This window comes from Prunus dulcis, chromosome 4, assembly GCF_902201215.1.
Source record: "Prunus dulcis chromosome 4, ALMONDv2, whole genome shotgun sequence".
Taxonomy (NCBI): domain Eukaryota; kingdom Viridiplantae; phylum Streptophyta; class Magnoliopsida; order Rosales; family Rosaceae; genus Prunus; species Prunus dulcis.
In genome coordinates, this window is record NC_047653.1 from 19,861,449 (window position 1) to 19,885,866 (window position 24,418).

The 24,418-nt window shown below is 35.7% G+C and overlaps 1 protein-coding gene across 2 annotated transcripts; it reads left to right on the plus strand.

Moving 5' to 3' along the window:
* Positions 1–1,774: 1,774 nt before the first annotated feature.
* Positions 1,775–17,064, plus strand: LOC117624115 (rho GTPase-activating protein 7). 2 transcript variants are annotated; one of them, XM_034355253.1, is made up of 22 exons: positions 1,775–2,268; positions 2,983–3,019; positions 4,264–4,340; positions 6,006–6,076; positions 6,152–6,230; positions 6,342–6,486; positions 6,573–6,692; positions 7,320–7,397; positions 7,597–7,652; positions 7,742–7,811; positions 8,159–8,246; positions 9,096–9,339; positions 11,151–11,372; positions 12,052–12,399; positions 13,573–13,622; positions 13,957–14,017; positions 14,105–14,188; positions 14,934–15,047; positions 15,141–15,310; positions 15,692–15,761; positions 16,086–16,292; positions 16,549–17,064. In XM_034355253.1, exons 1-22 carry the CDS (start codon positions 2,215–2,217, stop codon positions 16,732–16,734), a joined length of 2,631 nt encoding a protein of 876 aa, XP_034211144.1. In that variant the 5' UTR covers positions 1,775–2,214; the 3' UTR covers positions 16,735–17,064. The 2 variants fall into 2 exon arrangements, with proteins under 2 accessions (XP_034211144.1, XP_034211145.1); XM_034355254.1 differs by lacking the exon at positions 2,983–3,019.
* Positions 17,065–24,418: the final 7,354 nt, after the last annotated feature.

Sequence of the window (24,418 nt, forward strand, 5' to 3'; positions counted from 1 at the left end):
CAAACCGAAGCCTATAGAGTCGGCCCATTTTCAGCTTTGAGTTTAGACCCGACTCGATATGAGAATCGATGTCTTACTCGGTTCGGCCCATGGGTCACACAAAATTTGACCCGACCCGAACTGTGCCTAGGCCTATTAGAGAACTCCAAGTAATGGGCTTGGACTTTGGTGCTCCTTAGTAGCTAACCCAAAGTCTCCATTATCCAAAAGCTTCCATGGGTCTTGTGGACCTCCGTAACCTTCCACACCACAATCCCTTATGCAAGCCCCGTAAACCACATGACTTGGGTTCATGTTTGGTAGGTGATTGGCATAGGAAAAATGTATTAACGTGGCATGGAGTAATTTGACATGTGCTTGGAATGCTTGGGCATGTGTTACAATGACTTAGGCTTTTATGACCGAGCTTAGTGACATATCAGAATTAAAGGAATAGGTTTTTGGCATGACATGGATGCCATTAGAATTTGTATAAAAGCTTGCGTACATATTTATTTTGTCGAATTAATTCCCAAAAATATAATTGGAATTAATACATGACCAATTTATCTCCAATTTCGTACGTCATATTAGGCTTGAAATGCTTCTGGCTTGTCGTGACTTTTTGGGCCTCAACACCCATATACCCCTTGGTGGGTGATTATAGGATATATGCATCATGCGGATGATTGCAGGTATGACTTTCTAGTAAAAGATTTGGTTATGTAAGTATTTGGATGTACAATGATATACTAATTGAATAGTTAAGTACATAATTTCATGACATGAGATTCAATTCTATAACTTGTAATTGGTTTGACTTTGATTATTTATATACTATCTTAATTGTGATTCATGGTAGAAAGAACTACATGTGGCTTGATCCCTCAGTAAGAGTATGTAGGCAACCTAAGCTAATCTAGATGCAGCCGCAAGTTTATGATTGGTTTATTATGTTCAATTTTGTAAAGTTGAATTTGCTGAACGCTTGGGAAATTATTGAGTTTGCCGTGCTGACAGATTTCTGGGTTTGAGCCTTTTTCAGGGGAGACTCTGCCGGTTTTCCGGTAGAAGTCAAACCCTAAAGTAGTTTTTGGATTAGGGCAAGAAGGGTATTTTGGTCATTCGTGCTCGACACCTACCAGGTGTTGGACACGCATGGAATTTGACACAGATTCCAAAGTAGAATTTGGGTTGGGTCCTTTCAATCGACCATCCAAGTTGTATTGTTGTTTCCTAACTATCTTGTAATACTTGTGCTTAGTTGGCTATATTGTTTTAGTCTTTGCAAGAACCTCCTTCTGGGGTTGTGTTCTTACTGTTGTATCCTGGGTTGTTTTTCAAGTGAATCTCCACTGTTTCGTGAAAAAAAAAAAAAGAGAAAAAAAAAAAAGTCTTCAGTTGTTGACCAAAAAACCAAAAAACTAGTCTTCAGTTGTTGACCAAAAACAAATAAACTAGTCTTCAGCCCAAAAAAAACCTTAAATCAGTCTCTCACAACTGGCAGGAGTGTAGAGCTATCAAACCGGTGGATGTACAGTTGAAATCTCTTTACACAGACAGGGCCCGTGAACAAGTGAAAGTAACGCAACTCCTCAGAATCCAGATTACTAGGGGGCCTCTAGATCCTCTCCCACTGCCAGCTTGGCAGCTTGGACTGTTCCCATTGGTCAAAATTCTCGACTGATACTTCATCTTGACTGCACACGACCACACCCTCCCCTCTCCTTCTTCAACTTCAAGTAGGTGAAAAGCAAACACATTCTCTCATTATTCATTACCCATAAAAAATAAATACTGCTGAAGCCACTGCTGTACTCTACTACCTAATCTAATTGATTAAAAATTACAACTTCAAAAAAAACAAAAAAGCAAATCAATTCCAACAAATATAGAGATTTAAAGCTCACCTTTTTTGCTTGCTTTGCTTCCTTCACATTCTTCTTTGACATCCATAACCAGACACACCAGTAATTCTGGTTGTTGCTTCTTTTAACTCTCCCACCCATCTCTCCAAATTCAAAACCCTAGAAAACCCATTCTTCTTCTTGAAGCCTCTCTCTCTCTCTCTCACTCTCCTCTTTGTGCTGGGTTTTCAGATCGTGCTGCTGAAATCCCAGCTCGCTCGCCGATCTGCTCCGTCTCCGCCGAGTCGGTTAAATGGGCGGCTCCGACGATTCGCGTCGCTGAAATGTTGGCTGTTGCTGACCGCGATTTCGATGCTCGTCGGCCAAAATGTCGGCCTCTTTAGCTGCTTTTGAGCGCCCAAGACCTGGAGGTTCTAATACGGTACGGTTTTTGCTCCTCTGGTTTGCTTGGTTATTGGGAAAACGAGTTGAACTGGATGCAAAGTTGTGGAATTTTTCTTTTGTTTTGTTTTCTATTGTTAAAAGTTGAATTTAGTTGGCTTCTGTGGGAAGGCACCAAAACTAAAGGGAATGCTAAGTTTCTTGATGTTGGTTCCGTTTAAATCCCAGATGGTGTAATGTCCGAAATGTTATGAAATTTGTTAACTTTATTGATTTGTTTCCCTTTTCTGTTCTGATTGCTGAGGGAAGTGTAAAAAGGAAAATGAAAGGTAAAAGAAATTCAAAGCATGTTTCCCCTACTTATCTGTACCAATTTCACTTGTCGAAATGATTGAAGTGGTATTAGGCTGAGTTCAATCTACTATGTTCAAGTAATGTTGGCATGTATTTGTAATGTTTTTATTTTTGTTATGTTGTAACTGCAATGCTGTTTCCTTTATTTGAACAAAACCTCAACTTGCCTAAAATTTCAGGGAATCGATGAAACATTCGATGTTTTATTCATTCTTGATCATTCGAATGTGTTCTTAACTGCCAGTTCATCATAATCACAGTTTCTTAATTATCAATGTGACCTGATAATATTCGGATGTTCCGTTCCATTCCTTTGGTGCTTAATTTTTGAACTAGTTTCACATAGTGCTTGGTGGGTCGTGATTATTCATGAATTCTAACACATGAGATGATCTACCAGGTCTTCAAGAGTGGCCCACTTTTCATATCTTCGAAAGGTTGGTAAACGTTCACTTTCTCCATTACTATTTTCTCCTTAAGGCAGTTTTCATTGGGTTTCCCAGACTTGTTTATTTATTTAGTGACAGTCACTTGGCATTTGTGCGACTACGGTAGTCTTAGGCGAACAATTTAGTTTACCTGGAACTGGAAAATTTGCCTTCAGAATGCTATCTTCACAGTGCTCGAGCTTGGCTTCCTTATACTTTATTGAGCTTGAACTTGGTTTTGGCTAAAAAGAAAGTCAAGCTTGATAGGAGCTCAAGCTGTATTGAGCTGATTTATAGGAATGTGTTGGTCTCTTTCCATAACAAGATCTTCATGAATTGCATAATTTAATGATAAATAATGAAGATAACAATTAAGGCATAGCGAAGAGTAATTTTCTAACATAAACTTAGGAAATAAGAAAGTAATAAAACAAGAAAAGAAAATAAAGAAACTGCAATCTTAATATTACGTATGACCAACTATCCTTAATGAAACTGGTGCTACATTAAAAGCTAACAAGTCTGACTTGAAGGTAACGTGAAAACGTGTAAACCGTGGCAATTCAGAAAATGTGTTTAGATATGTGTGTGCTTGAAAATTGAGTAGTTTCTTCAACTTTAGAATTGTGTGAGAAGTGAAAAAGTCTTGTTGTTTTAAGTTGGGTTGGGTAATGGATAAGTAACTTGGCTGGGGCAGGTTTAATAGAAACAAGGAGCATCAGTGGGTGGTGGTGGAAGAGAGGAGGGGTGGAAGGGGCATTGAAGCAGTATGTACAGGTTGGGTGGGAGAGCCATGTGGCACTTGGAGGGACGAGAGAGCTTTGATATAGGTGGAGAAGGAGAGGCACTGCTGCTCCTGGATAGATTGAGGGTGGGCTTCTTTATTATGTTATTTTTATTTTTAAATGGGTAAAGGATAAAATGAGAATTCTACACCTTCCTCTTATCTTGATTCTAGGGTTGTTCCAAACATCGGAAATGGAAATTAAAAAATCATTTATTTCTATAGTAGTCAGGGAAATGGAAAAAATTCCTATTCCCATTAAGCATTCCAGTCAAACAAACATGGCTTTAAGGTTTTGAGCTATTCCTCACAACTATATGTTTACTTGGTTGAAGTGTTTAGTTTTATCAACTGGAGTTTGAATTTATGTTTTTATCTCTATTTTCTTATCATGCATTTAATCATTTTCTCACGATCACCTTTCCTCCACTCATTAGTTTTATCTTTTGTTCTTACCTTAACTTTGCAGGCATAGGCTGGAAGTCTTGGAAGAAGCGGTGGTTTATCCTCACACGGACTTCTTTGGTTTTCTTTAAAAATGATCCTGTTAGTATCAATCAGTAATCTCTTTATCTTCTTTGTGACTATAGTAAAATGTTTAGGTTTCCTTTTGATTTCTGTGTCCTTTTAAATAATTTTCTGAATTGCTCTTCATGATTGACTGTGTTTATTGAAAAAGATTGGCTGGTCACTGGATTCATGTATGTTTATATTTGCTCTAAAAATGGTAAACTTAGGAAATGCTGTTTTGAGTTTTGAAATTGGACTAAGGTTGTAGACATGTGTCTTTTTTATTGCTTTGCTTGCTGAACATTCTTATCATCACAAATGTAGATTTGGTTAGATATCCTTTGGAATGATATAATAGTACATTCTATGTGACTTTTGAAGTTGTTTTTAGGCATAAAAGAAATCATAACTAGGATCATCTTTTATCTTCTAAATTTGAATTTCATATCTTTTGCCAACATGCATTAACTAATGTTGTGGTGCACACAATGCATGCTCATGCAGTGACAATTTGCGCAGGGTCCACCCTATGGTGATTTGACAATCACCTTGTTTAGACTAGCTATTAGTGTTGAATATTTCCAGAATCAACTAGGTTGGCTAAGCTTTTGAAAGTCTGAATTTTTTATTTTTGAGCTTTATGCTTATTGCTTATTTACAGCTTTAACAATTTATCAGTTTGCAGAAATGCCTAACTTTCAATGCTCAAGTACCAACTGCAATTCCAACTTCCTGAGAAAAGGCTTACTGTTAGTCTATTATAGACCCTTTTTCACAAACCACTGACTGCCATGTTTATTAAGTACCTCATTGGACGACTACCAGGAAAATGCGCACTTCTTTGACATTTTTACTGTCTTCAGTTGGCTATACTTTTCCCCTCACATTTTTTCTGGCAAATATAGATAGTTGATTAATTTGTTAGGAAAATAATAGGTTCACACTAAGCTTCCCTGAATCTTTGAAAGACACTAGTATTCTACCAAGTCAAGATATATTGGAACTTCTTCCATTGCCTCATGATATGGGATGGATCCCTATTCCGGCCTTCATATCACAACCTTTGTACTTTGAGTTGCATATATTCTCTTCATTTATTCACTCAGACCAAAAAATATTCTCTTCATTTAGCATTGTTGTTTTCTTTGTACATTATTAAGACAAACCACTAAAATGAATGGCATCCCTTCATTCCTTAATGAACATGTCACGTTGGGAATATAATTTCAATTTAAAAGGGTATTTCAATAGTGTTTCTGGTTTATTATGTGTGGCCCACACATAATAAATCAGAAACACTATTGAAATACAGTAAGCCTAAATGAAGAGAGTTTACTGAATTGTTTGCAAACTGTTAGCTGATTTTCTAAGCAAAAATTTTGAAAACAGAGGCAGGACATTATTGGTTTTTCTGTGTGCCCAAATTTGTGTGGAAGGTAATGAAAAGTTGGGGGATCTAGCTTATATAAAGATAGCTTGTTCGGGAATTAACCACAACCGTAGGCATTGAAATGGTCGTTTCTTTATTGTCATTCCGGTTGTGTTAAATGATTTCCTGTTTCTGAGTGTAATACTAGCATAGTATTTTGAGACTTTGCAAGCTGTAATTAACTGATTAACATTATATTTAACTTATACATCAAATTTTGTGTGTTTTAATTGTTAATAGAAATGAAAATGATTGTTTTAACTTTTGCATAGAGTGCGCTTCCACAAAGAGGTGGTGAAGTAAATCTGACTTTGGGGGGCATTGACTTGAACAATTCTGGGAGGTATGGATGGCTACTAAACTGTTTGTTTCATTATTATCTGCAATCTATCTAACAAATGCAACTGGTTTCTTGTAGTGTTGTTGTTAGAGAAGATAAAAAGCTGCTGACAGTTTTATTTCCTGATGGACGTGATGGTCGGGCCTTCACCCTTAAGGTGATTGCTGATATGATTTTGTTGTCCAAGTCTTATTTGAATTTATAATATAATTGCATAGTTTCTGCGGATATTTATTTGTAATATTCTCTGTGTTTCTCCAAATCCCAGGCTGAGACATCAGAAGACTTGTATGAGTGGAAGACAGCCCTTGAACATGCTCTTGCACAAGCGCCAAGTGCTGCCCTTGTCATGGGACACAATGGGATTTTCCGAAATGACACAAATGATACAATGGAAGGGTCCTTCCATCAATGTAACTTTTCAGTATTTACCCATTCAATGTTTCATGATTTAATCTCTCTGGAGCTGGTGTATTTATACATAATTTTGGGCTTTCAGGGAGGGATAAGAGGCCTGTTAAATCTTTGGTTGTTGGAAGACCAATTCTGCTTGCGCTAGAAGATATTGATGGAGGTCCTTCGTTCCTTGAGAAAGCTCTTCGGTTCCTCGAAAAGTGTGGTATGTTGTGATAACATAATTTGAAACTGAAGGAAAAAATCGATTACATTCTGTATTAACTCCAGAAAATTTTAAAATTTGCCTCAGACCTTTCATAAACAAACTTACAAAAATCCTCTCCCCATGTGCATCCTGTATCTCTTGCGTATTTATTGTGTTTCTCTAGTGCATGCATCCCATATCCAAAAGCCAGATTTTCCAAAAAGTCAACTGGATAGAAATTTGGAGTATCTGATACATGTAGAGGTGTTTATGGCTGTATCGGATACTCAATACCCGTGCTTTAAAGATGCCATCTATGGATAGACAACTGTAATAAGAAAAGTTCACATATATGTTGGTCTTTATTCTTGTCTGGTATTTTGGGAATTGGTCTACTTCCAAAAAGCACAGTATTGATATCTTTTTTCATATATTGGCTATGCAGAAGTTTAGATATTTCTTTGTTTACCACACTGTGGAGACTATCAGTACAAACTCTTAATTCTAATTGCCTAACTATTTGGAAACACAATTTTGGGAAATAACTCGTTATGCTTGAAGAGATACAGAAAAATAGAATAAAAGAATATTTTTGAGCATTATAGCATACAATTTCGTAATCTCTGTAAGTTATTTGTCCAATAGGTACTAAAGTTGAAGGAATTTTGCGACAGTCAGCGGATGTTGAGGAGGTAGAACGTAGGGTACAAGAATATGAACAAGGTATCTGTTTTATTAAAGTTTGAAGTATCTGTTTTATTTAATTGGGCGATTGCTTATGAATGTCTTTGATGTATTGCCAGCACTGAATAGATTTTATATGCCTCAGTTGGATGTTCCATCTATTAGCTTATGCGCTCAACTTTCTGTGAAGCATGCATTTCCAAATGAGTTTATCCTAACCTGTTTTTCATGTTTTAAGGCAAGACTGAATTTGATCCCGGTGAGGACGCTCATGTTATTGGTGATTGTGTCAAGGTACTTTCCCATAACTAATTGATGCTATTTGTTAACTAATATGAATAATGAGTTCAAATCAATATTTACTCAAGCTGTTTGATCTGCAGCATGTTCTGAGAGAGTTGCCCTCGTCTCCAGTACCAGCATCTTGCTGCACTGCGTTGCTAGAAGCTTATAGTAAGTTTAGCTCTATGTCATGCGTGTTCATAGGTTAAGTAATCTGGTTTTTCTTTATGTTTGGGAATTCAATAATTGGAATTGTTCTGTGACACTGTATAACAACATTCTAAGGTTATCTGATTGTGCTTTGCAAAAAAAGAAAAAAAGATTGGCCATCAGTCTCATATGTAGTAATCTGATGCATTAATTAATACTCTTTATGCATGATGCAGAGATTTGTACTAGTATCCACATTAATTTTAATGTCCACTAAAGTTTCCTCGAGTTTCTGAATTTATTTGTGTATATGATCAGCATATATTATTTTTGTATGTAATTTGTACCATTGTATTCTGTTTGACTAGAAATTGATCGAAAGGAAGCTCGGATTAATGCAATGCGCTCTTCAATATTGGAGACATTTCCTGAGCCAAACCGCCGTTTATTACAGAGGTAACCTATATATCCATCTGTTACATGGTATGGGATGTCTTATTTCATCTTTTGAGTAGACAATTTTTGTGGCCTTTTGAGTCCTACTCATTATGCTTGAGATTCTTCAATTTCTGTTATAAGCTTAATAAAAAATTCTTGAGTTTTTTTGGGAATGAAATATCTTACATGTTGGTAGTGAATGGATGCATGAAAATAATTATAAGAAAGGATGAAGGTATTAGTGTCGGTTGAAATATTGATATTCGGATGTTCGGATATATTGATGTAAATATCATTAAAATTTACACAAACTACTCATACTTGTTTTAGAACATCGAAATTTCGAATGAAACATACTGATATTAGGTTCGGTAGACTATCCTTTAGGTTGATCCCTAGTAAGGTACTTTGGTATGTAGTTCGTAATGATGTTCACCTCATTGAGAACTGTATTTCTGTAACTGACGTGACAACAAAGGAAGAAATGATTTACCAATTCTGCTCCTTTCAGAGTGAATTACTCGTATGCTATGCCTATCTTTTTGCTGCCAATTGTTTACATTTGAACTTTGAACCGTGGAAGGTTATTAAGAATAAGCACGTTTAGGGTTTAGGGACTTGCATTTTGCTTGCTTCCTTGATAAGCATGTAATACCAAAAAATGCCATAAATTTACACTAGAACCTGTGTTTTATACTTGAATGCTAAGTTGTCAGTTTGGGGAAAAATAAAATTTGTAGATTTTGAACATGCTGTATTGTAGAGTGACTATAGTTATTGATCTTTCCCTTGATACGTTCTGTTTCCAGTTGTACTGAGCAATCATATCGGTCTATCATCTTACTATTTTCTTTCTTTTCTTTTCAGAATTTTGAAGATGATGCATACCATCTCATCTCACTCACATGAGAATCGGATGACTCCATCTGCAGTTGCTGCTTGCATGGCACCCTTGCTCTTACGCCCTCTCTTAGCTGGTGAATGTGAGTTGGATGATGAGTTTGATGTGAATGGAGATAATTCTGCCCAGCTTCTTGCTGCAGCAAATGCTGCTAATAATGCGCAAGCGATCATTACAACTCTTTTGGAGGAATATGAAAACATTTTTGATGTAAGATACTCTCAATCTAGTGTTACAGGAATAGTGTGTTTATTACATTCCGTGTTCTTGCGATCTTCTTAGGTGGATACCTCATTGTTTCAAATTGTTAACCAAACTTAAAAATTTACTACAACCTATCCATAAAAATATGTTGAAACATGTCAGGCTATCCCCTCCCCTATTAATATTCCTTTTGTTGTGGGATGGGGCATCCCGGATTTACTGAGGATAAGTTCATAAGATTGGTTGAACTGATAAAGAAGATTAGTAGTGGTCCCAGTGAGAGGGTTTTGATCAGAACAAACAGTAGGGTGGGTTTAGAAATTTCTCAGTGAAGATATAAAGGAAATTTTGGTCAAGACCCAGATTTAGTTGTTCTTCAAGAAACAAAATTTGAGCAAAATTAGTAGGAGGGTGGCCTTTGTGTGGAAGGCCAGGGTGTATTCTAGTCATGTGGGATGTTAGATCCATTTGTATATCGAGTGTGTTGTAGCCTTATATGGCAGTCTGTGTGCCAATTGGAGAAAGCTTTTGTCTTGAGTGGTGACTGTTGGGGGTACCTTGGCCTTTGCTGGGTTTGTGTATGGTCTCTGTAGTCCAAGATGGTGTGTGGGGGTGGTCATAACATCTAAAGAGGGTGGCCTTTGTGTGGAAGGCCAGGGTGTATTCTAGTCATGTGGGATGTTAGATCCATTTGTATATCGAGTGTGTTGTAGCCTTATATGGCAGTCTGTGTGCCAATTGGAGAAAGCTTTTGTCTTGAGTGGTGACTGCCGGGGGCACCTTGGCCTTTGCTGGGTTCGTGTACGGTCTTTATAGTCCAAGATGGTGTGTGGGGGTGGTCATAACATCTAAAGAGGAAGAAATTTAAGAGAAAATTATTAGTTAGGTATGGAGAAAATCCCCTGTTCCATATTGGTTTCCATGGCGGTGTTTCAGGATTATTCGGATGCTGTTGGTTAAGGTTTTACATAAATTCTTCATCAATAAGTGAAGGCTTGCATAATTGCTTGATCTTGAAGAAAATCCATTATTTGTGAGTAATGAATTACCAGCCAGCTTGGTGACATGTCTGTATTGTATCTAGCTAAGGTCTCATCAACGACACTGACAGAGCGTCTGGTTGAGCCAATATCCAAGCCTCAAGTGTTTAAGTTGATGATAGACAAATTTGGATTTGGTTCTAGTTGTCGATTAAAATTAAATGGCTGAGGGGTGTATTGGCTGAAAAAGAAGGTGTTGTGGTTTTAGATTCTTGAAAATGTCAAGACCATGTTGATTGGGCCTTCCTTTTTGTCTAAAGTTTCTCTATGCTAGTCTGAGATAATTGGTTATCTGAGATTCTGTCAACTTTTGTTCTATCAGTGATAGGGCCATGTGGGTTGAGCTCCAGAGTTAAGACTATGCTGTTCCTGCATTTCCACCATGTTTATGATAGGAGATTTCACTTTCTGGGGATTTGTTGATGCCATGCAATTTCTTTCCATTGAGAGGGGGAGTATATATTGTAGTAGATCTTTTTGCACTTAATTCTCTTCCGGCCTCTCACTAATATGCTCTGTTATTTGCTTCATCTTACTTTAACTGTTCAACTGTTTTCTTTTTCTTCCCGGTTGCTTTCTTTGAGCTGCATTGGAAGTTTTGTTAATTAGGTGGCATCTCTAGTAACTTTAATATAAATTAAATAATATATTCAAGAAAGAAAGAAAACTTTGTTGACACTGTTTTTTATGGTTTACCTTTACATGCTATTAAAATGCTGTAAATCTCAAGCAGCTGTTCAATTTTTTCAATTATAAGGTGGTTGGCTCTTGTTTCAGGATGAAAATCTACTACGGTGTTCTATTTCAGCTGATTCTCGGATTGAGAATAGTGGGAGTGAAGATTCTTCCGACGATGAAAATCTTGACGTGAAAGACAATGGTTACCATGATGCAGAAAATGAAGTGGATCCAGAAACAGATGATGACCTTGACCGTGTACATAGTGGAAAATTGAGTGAAAGCAGTGGTTATGCTGGCAGTGACCTCTATGATTATAAGGTTCTCTCTCTCTCTCTCTCTCTCTCTCTCTCTCTCTCTCTCTCTCTCTTAGTGTGTGTGTCTCATTCCATTAAAATGATTATAGAGTCCGCTATTCCTGTGCAAGGTAATTATTTTATATTTTGATCTTTCATTGTGCATAAAGATTATAGAGTCCATTTCTCTGTGTGACACCTGTGCAAGGTAATTATTTTATATTTTGATCCTTCATTGTGCATAATGATTATAGAGTCCATTTCTCCATGCGACAATAATACATAGTGCCTTCCAACCTTCTGATGGTGTTGACTCCAGTAATGGCTGTGGGATCCACTATGATTTATATGAACTCGATCAAAAGTTTATGTTAGCCTTTTGATCCTTTGTTGTGTTTCATTAGCCTAGTAGTAGTACAGACACTTGGGAAAGTTCACAGTATCACATTGTGTTGATTTTCTGACGAAATAGTAATAAAAATCCACTTTCTGTAAGCGTTGCCGCCTTCATTTTTTTCTTCATAGCCATGGTCCTTGATTAGCTGTGGTGTTAATGAGTCTAATAGGCATACTAAAACAATTAAGTTATATCCAAGTTCCTTATTATGTATGTTTTATTTAATTCTTTCCTCGTTCCATTGAAATGTTCATCTACATGAATTATAGTAACTTTGGTTGACATGTATGTTGATTTACTCATACAGGCATTTGGGGGTGATGATTTGGATGTTGGATCCCCTAAAGGAAATCATGCTTCAGCTGAGAGTTCAAATTTAGGTGTTCCTCAACCAATCAGAGATCCGAATGTTGAAGTAATGGAAAGTGGAACCAAACAGAAAAAAGAAAATGGAACTTCAATTAGTGAGACGGAAACACCAAGCGCATCACCTGCTGGAGAATCTTACAGATCAATGGGAGAGATTCTGTCAGTAATGGATCCAGGGCATCCTTTACAGGTGTCTGGAGTTGAATCAGGAAATGTGAAAGCAGTGGCTAAAGTTACAGGATCTAATCATAATGCAAAGCGCTCGGCATTTTGGGGAAGAAGCAATGTGAGTTGATATTTACTCTATCTTAAAGTTATTATTGGGCTTACCCAGTGAATATTCAGCAGATTAATGATATGCCAATGAGGTCCAATAATGTACTTAACATTAAGTTGATATCTGTTCTGTTTATTTTTTGTGAAAGAATAAGAAAATTGTTCAAATACCTTTCCTGAAACTTTATAGGGAGTTTGAAGCCTGATTATTTAATTTTTTTTTTTTTTTTTTGAACATTTGATTGTTAATATATTTTTCAAACTACTCCTCCTAAAGTTGAAAATACTCTGTGCATTAGCTTCTTTTCTCTCACCCCTATCATCGCCATTACTCATTGTAACACTAGCTCTCTCATCCTTTATGGTTGCCCTGGTAGTTATATGCAAGGTTGAAGATATTCATTGATACACTGATGTTTCCATTGAAATATCCATTTTTGAAGCCATTGATTTTGATAGAGGGAGTAAAGTATATTACCGACAACATGTCGTTGAGATGTTCATGAATTTACTCATTAAAATGCTTATATCTGATTATACTTAATGAAATTAAGAAGTTTTGCACATTAAAGTTAAAATTTCAAGAACATGCATGTATTAGTGGTTGTGCTACTCAATGTATTCATTTAAATGTCATAAATTTGTTGCTACTCTGAAATTTGTATGTTTAATTGAGGAATTCTTAATCAATTTATATTTTCTAAAATTTTATACATGGTTTCTACCCTTTTAGAGTTTCCTGAAGTGTCCGTCAATATCGATATTTCACCGATATTTCCATAAATCAGAGTGTATATATCGATATTTTCATCCTTGGTTATATGCGGATGATCGGGGACTCAGGGTCAATAAGGGAGATAGGATGTGTGGGTCCCATTGGCTTAAGAGGCATTAAGCGAATCAAATTATTAATTTTTTTCAATATCATGAAGCTTGAGCTTTATTTTTTTAATTCTTTGGTTTTGAATGTTGTTGTCTCTTTTTTAAGTGGGCATTTCTACTGGTAATTTTTTTTTTTTTTTGGGTAAACAGTATGTGTCCCGGCAGCCTTATGTTTAGAGAGGCAAAGTGCGAACACGTGATTTGTTTTAGGGGAGATGAGAACATATATCCCAGTCCTGCTTTTACAGTTTGTGTTTTAAAATCCAATGGTATCTGATATTCTTTATTTATTTTTATTCAGGCAAGAAAGACACCGTCGATGGAATCAGTTGATTCTTCTGGAGAGGAAGAGTAAGATAATCATCATATATTTTTGCACTTTGCTGTATGGCGCGCATATCTTTCACATTATAAGGATATATCTTTTAATGGAATGTTTCCATTGTCTTCAAATAAGCGGTCGAAGATGTTCTAGATCTTAGCTATTGTTGTAGCAACATGCCTAATGCTTAAGCACCTGCTAATCAAATTTCATTTTCCTCACATGAGTCCTTTAAATATGTTCTTGGATCCATGCCATGTTTTGTTTGGAGCTTTAAAGGAACTCCTAGTAAAAATCTGGTCTGTGCTGCATTTATTTTCCTAGTGTTTTCAGTAAGTGAAATAATTTTTTTGCTGTTTCTAGGCTTTCTATTCAGAGGCTTGAGATTGCAAAAAATGACTTGCAGCACAGGATTGCAAAAGAGGTAACTATACTTATGCTTAAGTCATAATAATGTCAAATCATATCAACTGGTGCTGTTACTAACTGAATCAGACACCTCCTGTTGTAGGCTAGAGGAAATGCAATTTTACAAGCTAGCTTGGAGAGAAGGAAGCAGGCTTTACATGAGCGGCGCTTGGCACTGGAACAAGACGTATGTTCATGAAAACATTCCAACTGATTTTCTTTTCCTTGCCCAAGCACTATTTTATATTATATGCACACTCTATCTGTGCAATCATTAATTTAGAATGAACAACTTTATAATATTCAAGGACCACAGCAGATGATAGAGTGTATATAATAGAGGACCTGTTGATATATTTAAGCCTTCATTTGATGGTGTTCTGGGTTTAATCTTCAGTTTGACACTAAGAGGGTTAACTTTCAAATTTCCTTTACAACAGTGCAAAACAGAAGTGACAATAACCTTTTTTTGGACTTGAACTGAATGGGCTTTCGCAGAATGTGGTAAACCTCATCAGTACACCTCTAGTGTATAGTTTCCAAAGCCAATTAGGCAAGCAAAAGTGCTGATGATATCATTTGCTTAAGCGACTGGCTTATGTCCGTGGACCACACTAAACTATTAATAATGTAAACTGCAAAGTTTCTTTTTCTTTTTCTTTTTAATCATTTTGATTTTTTCTAAGTAAAGAAGTCACTTGATACAAAGCCATTATATTTGATATTAAAAGTTAAAAACCTGGCTACTATCTCCCTTGTAATAACTCTAGGTTGTGAATGTGGGAGTTGGGTCTAATAACATTCACTGGTACTGTTTTAGCACACGTACTTTTGTATACCTTAAAGTAATTTCCTCTTTGCTTCTTTGGAGTAGATGATATCTCTGCTTTACTCTCTCTTTGTTTCCATATAATCTGCAAATGGTGATATAGGTTTCAAGATTGCAAGAGCAGCTACAAGCTGAACGAGATCTTAGAGCAGCATTGGAGGTTGGTTTGAGCATGTCTTCGGGACAGTTAGCCAGTTCACGTGGAATGGATTCTAAGGTTTGTGTAAGTTGTTAAGAATTTGCTTTTATTTGATTTTTGTTCCATATCCTTGTGCAATTCAAATTCTTATGACTCTAAACTGGTGTGAAGACAAGGGCTGAACTTGAGGAGATAGCCCTTGCAGAAGCAGATGTGGCCAGGTTGAAGCAGAAAGTTGCAGAACTCCACCATCAACTTAATCAGCAACGACAGCATCATTACGGTTCTCTATCTGATGCTTGTGACCGTTATCAAAATATCCAAAATCATAATCCTCAACCGTAAGTGTGGAGAACCATGTTTTCCTTTTTGAACTGTCTTTTTTTTTTTTTTTTTTTCCTCGTAGTGTCAATTGCCATAGGTAGTCACATGGAAAATATTCCTGATGTCAAAGGGACTGTTCTCAGAGGCAGTGATTACAATATACCACCTTGAAGGCTATTTAAACTTCATTAACCTAATACCTTATCTGTGTTAAAAATCTAGTTGCTGCAATATACCCTAGATTTGTCTGCAACTCTAAGTAGATTGCTACATGATTAAATAATTCATATAATGCATTTGCAGGACCTTTAATATCAATATTATATGATAAGATGGAAATTTGATGCTTGTTGCAATTTGGTGGTGTCTTACTAATGACAAATATTGATTGTCTACAGGAGGTTTCTTCAGCAGGATTTTGATGCAACCCTTGCCTTTTGTAATCATGAAAGGAAACAGAGGAATGAGGTTTATGTTTTTCTATCTTAGTTAATGACTGCTCTATATTAGGAATCGTTCCTACTTGTATTATTTTTTCTTTTATTTGCTAAATGTTTTCCTGGCTTTTGCTCTTCGTTCTAAATTGTAACACTAACACCACCTATGTTCCTCAAAAAGTGGTTTTAAAGCTGGTCGAGGCCTCCCATTCCAACATTTTTATTTAAGCTTTTCTAAAAACCTATTTGCCCTTTGAATCTATTAATTTCTTTGTGTTTTCCCTTTTTTTTTTTTTTTTTTTGTTCAATATTGATGTTCTCAACTATCTAACACTCCTTGACTTTTTTACTACAGGACAGTATGTCGGGGGCAGATTGGAGGAATATCAAGGGGCAAATTTTAGCATCTGGCGGTGGTACAAGGCAGCCTACAAGGAAGCAATTCATGGATCCAGCTGGCATGAGCGAATCAAAAAGTACCGATGCATCGACAAGTTTGTCTGTTGATGATCTTAGTGCTGTAGATTCTGCTTCCATGCCATCAACTTCAAGAGCAGCAGAGGCAAGTGCTCCTTTTCTGCTAAGAATGTGCCATTTCTAGTTTGTGACTGACTTTTTCTCCGGATACATGTTTTCAATTTTTTTCCAGAGCTAAAAGTCTTTTAGAATATTGCTATTTAGTTTTTCGAAATCTTACCTTGTATAGTTTCACTATATGCAAATTATTACTATATTATTTGTTAGTTTTTCTCGTTTTGTTGTATGCTTCCTGTCATTCAAACGATTACAAAGACTTGACGTTGTGACCATGGTTCCAGGTGGTAGATTACCCAAGGCATCCATCAACAGCATCTTCTGCCTTAGTAGAATTAACAACTCGTCTTGATTTCTTCAAGGAAAGACGCTCTCAGTTGATGGAACAACTTCATAATCTTGATTTAAATTATGGCACAACATCTTTGCAAGACTCTGTGTATAGACCATCATCACCACCATGGAATTGATTGGCGGAGAAGATGCTCATCAAATGAGTCGGAAGAAGAATGTCAGACGCCCTGTTCTTTGTATATCCTTTGATAATGTTGCATATAGTTGTATCCCATGTGGAACTCTTTAATATTCTTGTTTCATATTCAAAGTTCCTTTTTTTTTATTTTTCTTTTTCTAGTGAGGATGTGGAACGGAATTTTCGTGAGAAGTGTTCTTTTCGGTCTGTTTATTGATTTTTTTTCGTTTGGTTTTTGTTGTCAAGGACCCTGTAAACAAACCGTGCACTGTTGTGTCCATAGTTTAAGTATGCTTATTGAACAATAATATTTATAGTCAGCAAACCATTTTCAGAATTGCGTACTTTATTTCTATTTACAGAAATTTCTTTCTGATTATGATTATTCAGATATTAAAAGGTTTAACAAGATATTGTTTATAATTTAAGCTTCTGTATCTCACCTGCTTAATTACCTATATTTGATTCTGAGACTTACCATTCTATACTCCACTACCTGTGACTAGTTATCTGGGCTTTAGACTGCACCCCACCTAAAAACCAAGCTTTTAAAATCCCAAAACGTAAGAAAATGTCGCAGCAAACCCCTCTAATAAAATCAGGGTAAATTACAATCTTAGCATTCTATCCCACTATCCTTAATGCAATATTTATCAGAAAACAACGCTTCACGGAGGAAAAAGAACTCGAAATTTAACTAAAAATTGGAAATTTTAGGGATGCTTACATAAAATCCCCTAAGTTAATACAATCTTGTCACATGTGTAGAAAAAGTTTTAAGGGACATAAAATGACGTTTGGTTAATGTTAGGATTGTTTACATAAAATCTCCTAAGTTTGGTGGCCATTTTAAAATGAATTGTATTCAAAATACTCTTAACTACTTGAGTTATAAACCCCGCTACATCATGTCCCTTTAATTGTTCGTGTTGCATCAATTTGGCCGCTAGGTCTTGACATGCAACAATTTTCCCTTTTTACTGTTTGACTATCTAGTGATCCATCAAGTAGGTTATGTGGCAAACATGGGATCGGTTTCTGAGCTGATGTGGAAGTGCATCCCGAACAAAAAAAAGCAAAATAATAAATTCAGCAATCAACTTATGAACTCAATAACTCTCCGTTTGAATGAAGAAATTGAAAATTATATAGAATTAATGACAGAATTTAGATTTCCGTCACTTAAATTTCTGACATTTAAAAATTTCAATATTTGGAATTATATTATGTCAGGTTTTATAAATGACATAAATTAAATATTTTATAAAATTGATAATGTGAAGAAAGAAAAAAGTTTTCATTTTGTTTGTTGGTCTGTAGTTGGAGTAATTACACTGATTTTTTCTTTTGCAACCAAAGAAAGTTATACTGAGAAACTCATACTTTTGGTGTGTTTTGAGGCTCAAGACAAAATCTACAAATTACTAAGAATAGTTTCACTAATAGAAAAGGAAACAAAAAATTAATACAAAATAGAGTATAATTATTCGTTGTTTTACAACTGTAGCAAATTAATGTTTTTTTCTTTGGGAACTATTATTTATGAATAAATAAAAAAAGTATCCGGGTATAAATAAAAGAATTTTGAGAGCCTCTTTGACTCTTCCCTCAGACTATTAATTTGGTATCTATGATGTGCTGGAGTCCCGTAATATATTCGTATGTATAAAATCTTGTGGATGGATACCAATTCAATCAAAACTACAGATTCTGAAGAGCGAATTGAATTGGAAGTTTTTTTCCTTCCCTCTACCGATTCATAAATTTTAGCAGTTTACTTGATTCGTGCCCATATGTCCAATAAATATATATTATTTGCTTCCATAAATAAAAAAAGATTGAGCCTATGACTTACAAATCAAGTCTCTCCCTCCGTTTCCCCCTACATATATGCCGAAGCTAATCATTATACAGACGCACAGTCAAAACAATTTATCTTTGCACCGGAAGTTCTGTGTTCGATTCTCTCCCTCCCTCCCTTTCCGTAATATCGTTTTGTATAAAAACGTAGTAGCACCTATGTCAAATAGTTTTTTCCAACCGTCCACCTTTGATCTGTCTGATGATCGGCACCAAGGCATGCCAAACAGGTTTTCGGCATACGTACCTGCGAACTATGTGACTGAGGAGCAGGAAAAATTTAGGCAAGCGGCAGCAGCAGTAGCCGCCATGCATTTTCTTCGCCTCCCTAACCCTAATCCGGCCGCCACTACTCATCAAAACCCTAATTCAACCGTTAGGCGTGTGTCTAATTTCAAAACCCAGCCGGGCGTGCGTCAGGAGTCGAGAATTCATAAGCCGCAGCCACAACATATTTACAATAACCATCATCATCATCCCCGTTCAAATTCCCATGAAGATTTTATGGTTTACAAGTCACAAAATCAAAATCACCAAAGTCGAAATCAAAATGCGTATGCTGCTCCTTCTGCATCTCCTTCTGCATTACAAAAGTATTCTCAGGCTCAGGCTCATTATCAGTTTGCCATGCAACAACAGGTCGAACATGCTTTTCGACTTGTAGTCAGCGGCATAGGGCTGCCATCATTAACTTATAATCCCATGCTTTTGAGCTCACAACCTGCGGTAGCGACTACGCTAACAATGGGACTTTCTGGAGAGCTTTCTCAGCAGCAGCAGCATCAGCAGGCCAGCAATTTTGTTAATTTTGTCGGACATAAAAATATGAATCCAATTCAACCTCCCCATAATCCTACTACAAGAACTCTTACTCTTGAGGAAATGGATGATGGAGGGAACCAACAGGATGGCCTTGATTTGTCCCTCAGGCTCTGATCGTTCACTATTTCAATTTTTTTTTTTTCATTTTGATGAGTGTTTCATATTCATAAGATTACTGCTCCATATGTATCTAGGCTTTATTGTTTTATTGTTTAATTTTTTTTTTGCTATTAGATAACACCATTTAATTTGTTATTGGAGTGATTTTTTATGTTTGTTATTTGGATTTTGACGTTACTGCAAGTTTAATTTAGAGAGAGAAAAACAAATAAACGGCAACAAAGGTGCTGTCGACAGTGTCATACATCATCAAGCCAATATATCATTAGATTATTGACCAAAAAAAAAGATATCCTTAGATTTGGATACATATTGCCTTGTATAATTAAGGCTATACTGTTGAAATATCCTTGACTAGTGTCCTTGATTTTCAATTTGCCTTTGATTTTTTTTTCTTTTTAGAAAATTAAGGATTCGAACTTTTGTTTTTTAGCCAAAGTTCCCCTTGCCGTTAATATGCTCCACATTTCATCTATTTTTCGGTCAAATAATGGCATGTGGTATGCATGTGACCCTCTTTCAAGGACAAATGTGTTATTTCCTATTTAAACTATCTATAAAGTGAAAGACAGAGAATGGTAAAACATTCAAAATACCACAAAATGTCCTTGATTAAATAAGATGATAAGAGACAACAAATTAATATAGTTAGGATAAAATGATAACAATATTATCATTTAAATAAAATAATTAAAAACAAATTAAAAATCACAAAACTCACTTTCTGAATGTGTCCTACTCCTCCATCCCTCCACTCCACGCCCTCATACTTCTTTTTTTTTTTTTTTTTTTTTTTTTTAATAATTAGTGTTAGTATATATATATATATATATATATATATAAAGGGTTAAATATTTTTTTTGTCACTAAAATTTACACGAAAATTCAATTTGGTCACTGAGAAATTTTTTTAGCCAATTTAGTCATTGTGTTTCCCATAGTTAACATTCCGTTAAACACAGTTTTTATTTTTAGTTTATAGGAAACACATTCAATCTTCTTCTTCTAATATATTTTGGTGCAATCGAATTTCTATATTTTGGTGCTCTGTGTTGAAGCTTGAATCGATTGAGTGAGACCGTATTGCGACTTCGGATGGCAAGGAGATGTAATTAAGGTGATAGAGCACCCAAATATACTAGTAAGTTGTTGATTTCATTTTAATTTGGTTTGGTTTTTTTATTATCCTTATACCTCACAATTTTCCTTCAACCCAAGATTTCCTTGAAAAAATCTTGGTTTGGTTTAGTTTAGTTTGACGGAAGGTGCTTCCTAAAAAAATAAAAATAAAATCTGCACTTAACGGCATGTCTATAAATTGTAAACTTTGGAAAACACAGTGACAAATTTGGCTAAATTTTTTTTCCAGCGACCAAATTGAATTTTCTTATAAAACCCAATAACCAAAAAAGTATTTAACCCTAAAAAAAACTCATAAAAATTTAAAAAAAAATATATATTTTTTTAAAGGTCAATTGGCATGTGTGAGCGTGTGTCATGAGGTTAGTAACTCTTGTAAAAGTAAATAAAAACTAATAATATATTTTTTTTTTTAAAAAAACATTAACACGCAGATAGTCAACTTTCCTAACCAAACCCACCCTACCCCACCCTAATTGTCAAACCACCCCCCCCGCGGCCGCCCCTTCACAACTTTCTTTCAAGGGTTTTTATCACAAATGGTTCCTAAGGTTTGCAAAATTAATGTCTTTGGTCCTTTATGTTACACCTCATCACACATCAATTTGGTCTCTGCTGTTAGATTCCGTCAAAATTTCTGTTAAATTGATGACATGACACGTATGTGGTGCCCACATATCTAATGAGATAATGCCAAGTGGATCTAAATTAAAAAATTATTTTTTAAAAATAGTTTAACATTTAAAATTCTAAAAAAAATAGAAAAAGAAAAGAAAAACCGAAATTCTCCCCCTCCTCCTCACTGCAACTCTCCCCCGCCTACCTTATGAACCCATTTCCCTTCCTTCCACTCCGTTCATCCATCATCCCCCTCCGTTCCCCTGCCCCTCCCTCTTCTCTCCTCTCAGCCTCTCTCTCTCTCTCTCTCTCTCTCTCTCTCTCTCTCTCTCTCTCTCTCTTCCCCAGATCCTCCTCCCCTCAACGAACAACTCGAGATCCATCCACCTTAAACCTTGCAAACCATCTTTGATCACTACTACAAAAAGTGAAAAAGATGACCAGAAAACAACGACGGTCTAAGTGAAAACCGTCGTGGTTTTTAAAAAGACGACGGTTCTAGAAACACCGTCGTGTAATACCACCTTAGACAACTAAAAATTGGAGATTCAAATGGTTGTTCAAAAACAACGATGTACCTAAATAAACAACCGACGTCTATTTGAAACAGATTTCCGCAGTGTAAAATCAAAGCCAACAAAGAACGGCAGAAGTTATGAATCGACCGACGTAGAAAGTAAAGACAACGATTTCAATAAAAGCTGCCGTTTTTACTCATAAAATAACACGACGAGGTTTTCGTATAAGACGCCGTATAATTACAAACAAATCCACGGCTTTAAAATACAAAATATCGCCATATTAAATTAATGTACAACGACGGAAAATATAAATATATCGACGTCATTCTCGTATAGTTCTACGACGTTATCTTTAAATCTTTAACGTCGTATTTATTCATTTTATACGTCATAACTTTAATTTAAACCGTCGTCTTAATAAGAAATTTTGTTTACAATTTTTTTCTTTGATTTTCTTATCCTACGTCGGTAGATCTACTTAATGACAAGAATTGAAATAACCACGACGGTTTATATAGAAAAACGCCGACATAACCAGATTTTTCTGAGATCCCAAGGGTTACGAAATCTTACCAGATGGAACTCTGTTCCACATCATAATCTTAACAGATGATACAGATTTGCAATCAGAGAGACAATTTTTTCGAAGTTGATAAAATCCACGTCGGTTGTATTAAACTTAACGGCGTTTAACAAAATAATCTACGTCGGTAATTATAAATCTACCTTAATATAAACGACGAGAAAAGCATTGACAATGTCTTCATCATATCTCCCAGCAACTACTGATTCGATTGCTCATGCTTTAGAGGCCATCTGAAGCCATTTCTATTCTTTATCGCATTCTTGAAACCCATCTTCTTCTTCTGAAGCTCTTCGGATAAAGGAAGAGGCTATCACAAATCTGACGGATCTTCTTAGTAAAGAAAATCAAGCAGAGGATCAGGCACATCTGATCTTCAGATTTCCCTGAGAAGCGAACTTTCCTACGACAGCGAGTGGAGGCCAGGCTTGCATCTCTTTTGATGGAAAGCAAGGAGTATTCAGAAGCACTAAGTGTCCTATCAGGCTTGATCAAGGAAGTGAAAAGGCTAGTTGACAAGCTTCTTCTTGTGGACATAGATTTGATGCGAGTAAAGCTCAATTTCTCTTTGAGAAAGACATCCAAATTATTGTCTTTGAGATGTGAGAGACAGTGTCTCTGAGAGAGGAAGAACTTGGAACCCTAAATTTTAACCGGGAAAATGAATGAAAGCGACAAATTTATAGAATAAATTTTTAAAACCAACGGCGGTCCGAACCAAAAACCGCCGGTTAAATTTTACAATCACGTCGCTCAACAAATATATTACGTCGTCTTAGTCTTACTTAAGACGACTAAAAACGACGACATAAAAAAAAACAGTCATTGTTTTTATATTCTTATTTTATTTAAATCTGTCATCCAAAAAAGAAACTTTACATATTCCTGAATATTAATTTCCTTCATTTTAAATTTCCTCGGGAAAAAAAAACTCTATTTATAACGCACTGTAATTGAAAAATAAACTGAAAAGTCACGGGAAAAAAAATTCTATTCATAATTTAAAAATTAAAATCCCCGTCGGTTATATTAAACCTAACGACGTTAAATTGACTATTCCACGTCTCAAAAACAAATATTGCGTCGTGTTAGTTAAAAACGACGTAGTTATATGTAACTGCCGTATTATTTTTTTGAAATGGTTTTATATGTAAGCAACTTTTCGTCTACTTGAAAACAACGTCGGTTATATTAAACCTAACGACGTTAAATTGCGTCGTTTTAGTTAAATTGCGTCGCAAAACAAAAATTGCGTCGTTTTAGTTAAAAACGACGTAGTTATATGTAACCGCCGTATTATTTTTTTGAAATGGTTTTATATATTAGCAACTTTTCGACTTACACATGCACAGTTTCCAAACCCGATTAAAAATTTCAATCTACAAGATAAAACTTTTCGTCTTTTTTCCTGTCAGAGCACCGTCAGAGTATCTCATCGTCTTCCTCTCGTCTTCTTCGTCGTCTCTGAACGCAAAAGATCGATCTTTTTCCTCTTGCTTTCATTGCACGCAAAAGGTAAGCTTTCATTTTCACTATTTTGGTTACTGTTTTGCATGCTCATACGTTTTTTGTTTGAAAAATCTTTTTACCTTTTTTTCTGGCCAAAATCATTTTACTTCTTTCCAAGTTTGATAAAATATAAAGACAAAGAGGGAAAGTTTCCAACTTTGAAGACAACTACCTCAACTAAATAAGACGACGGTAGTTCTTATTTACGTGGTTAAATATGTAGACCACGACGGTTCGTCGGTCGTTCTAGCGTCGTCTGAAAATTGACAAAGTTGTTTTTAAAATAAAGTCTTTTTTTATTTGCTTGTTTAATTGCAGGTTTGATTTCTCGGAACAATGGTTTTTGTTTTTCCCTTATTTGATAAAATATAAAGAAAAAGAAACTAGGGTTGGTATCTAAAAAGACGCCAGTCTGTCTTATTGTTTTACGTCGTGTGAATGTTAATACCACGACGGTTTATTACTATTTTCGTCGTATGAAATCAATACCACGACGTTATATTAATAAT

Excerpts from the sequence above, each read along its gene's own strand:
- LOC117624115 (XM_034355253.1), top strand. The coding sequence starts at position 2,215 with ATGTCGGCCTCTTTAGCTGCTTTTGAGCGCCCAAGACCTGGAGGTTCT. Across the intron at positions 12,400-13,572 it reads CATTTTGGGGAAGAAGCAAT|GCAAGAAAGACACCGTCGAT; the intron begins GTGAGTTGATAT and ends ATTTTTATTCAG. Across the intron at positions 14,189-14,933 it reads GCTTGGCACTGGAACAAGAC|GTTTCAAGATTGCAAGAGCA; the intron begins GTATGTTCATGA and ends ATGGTGATATAG.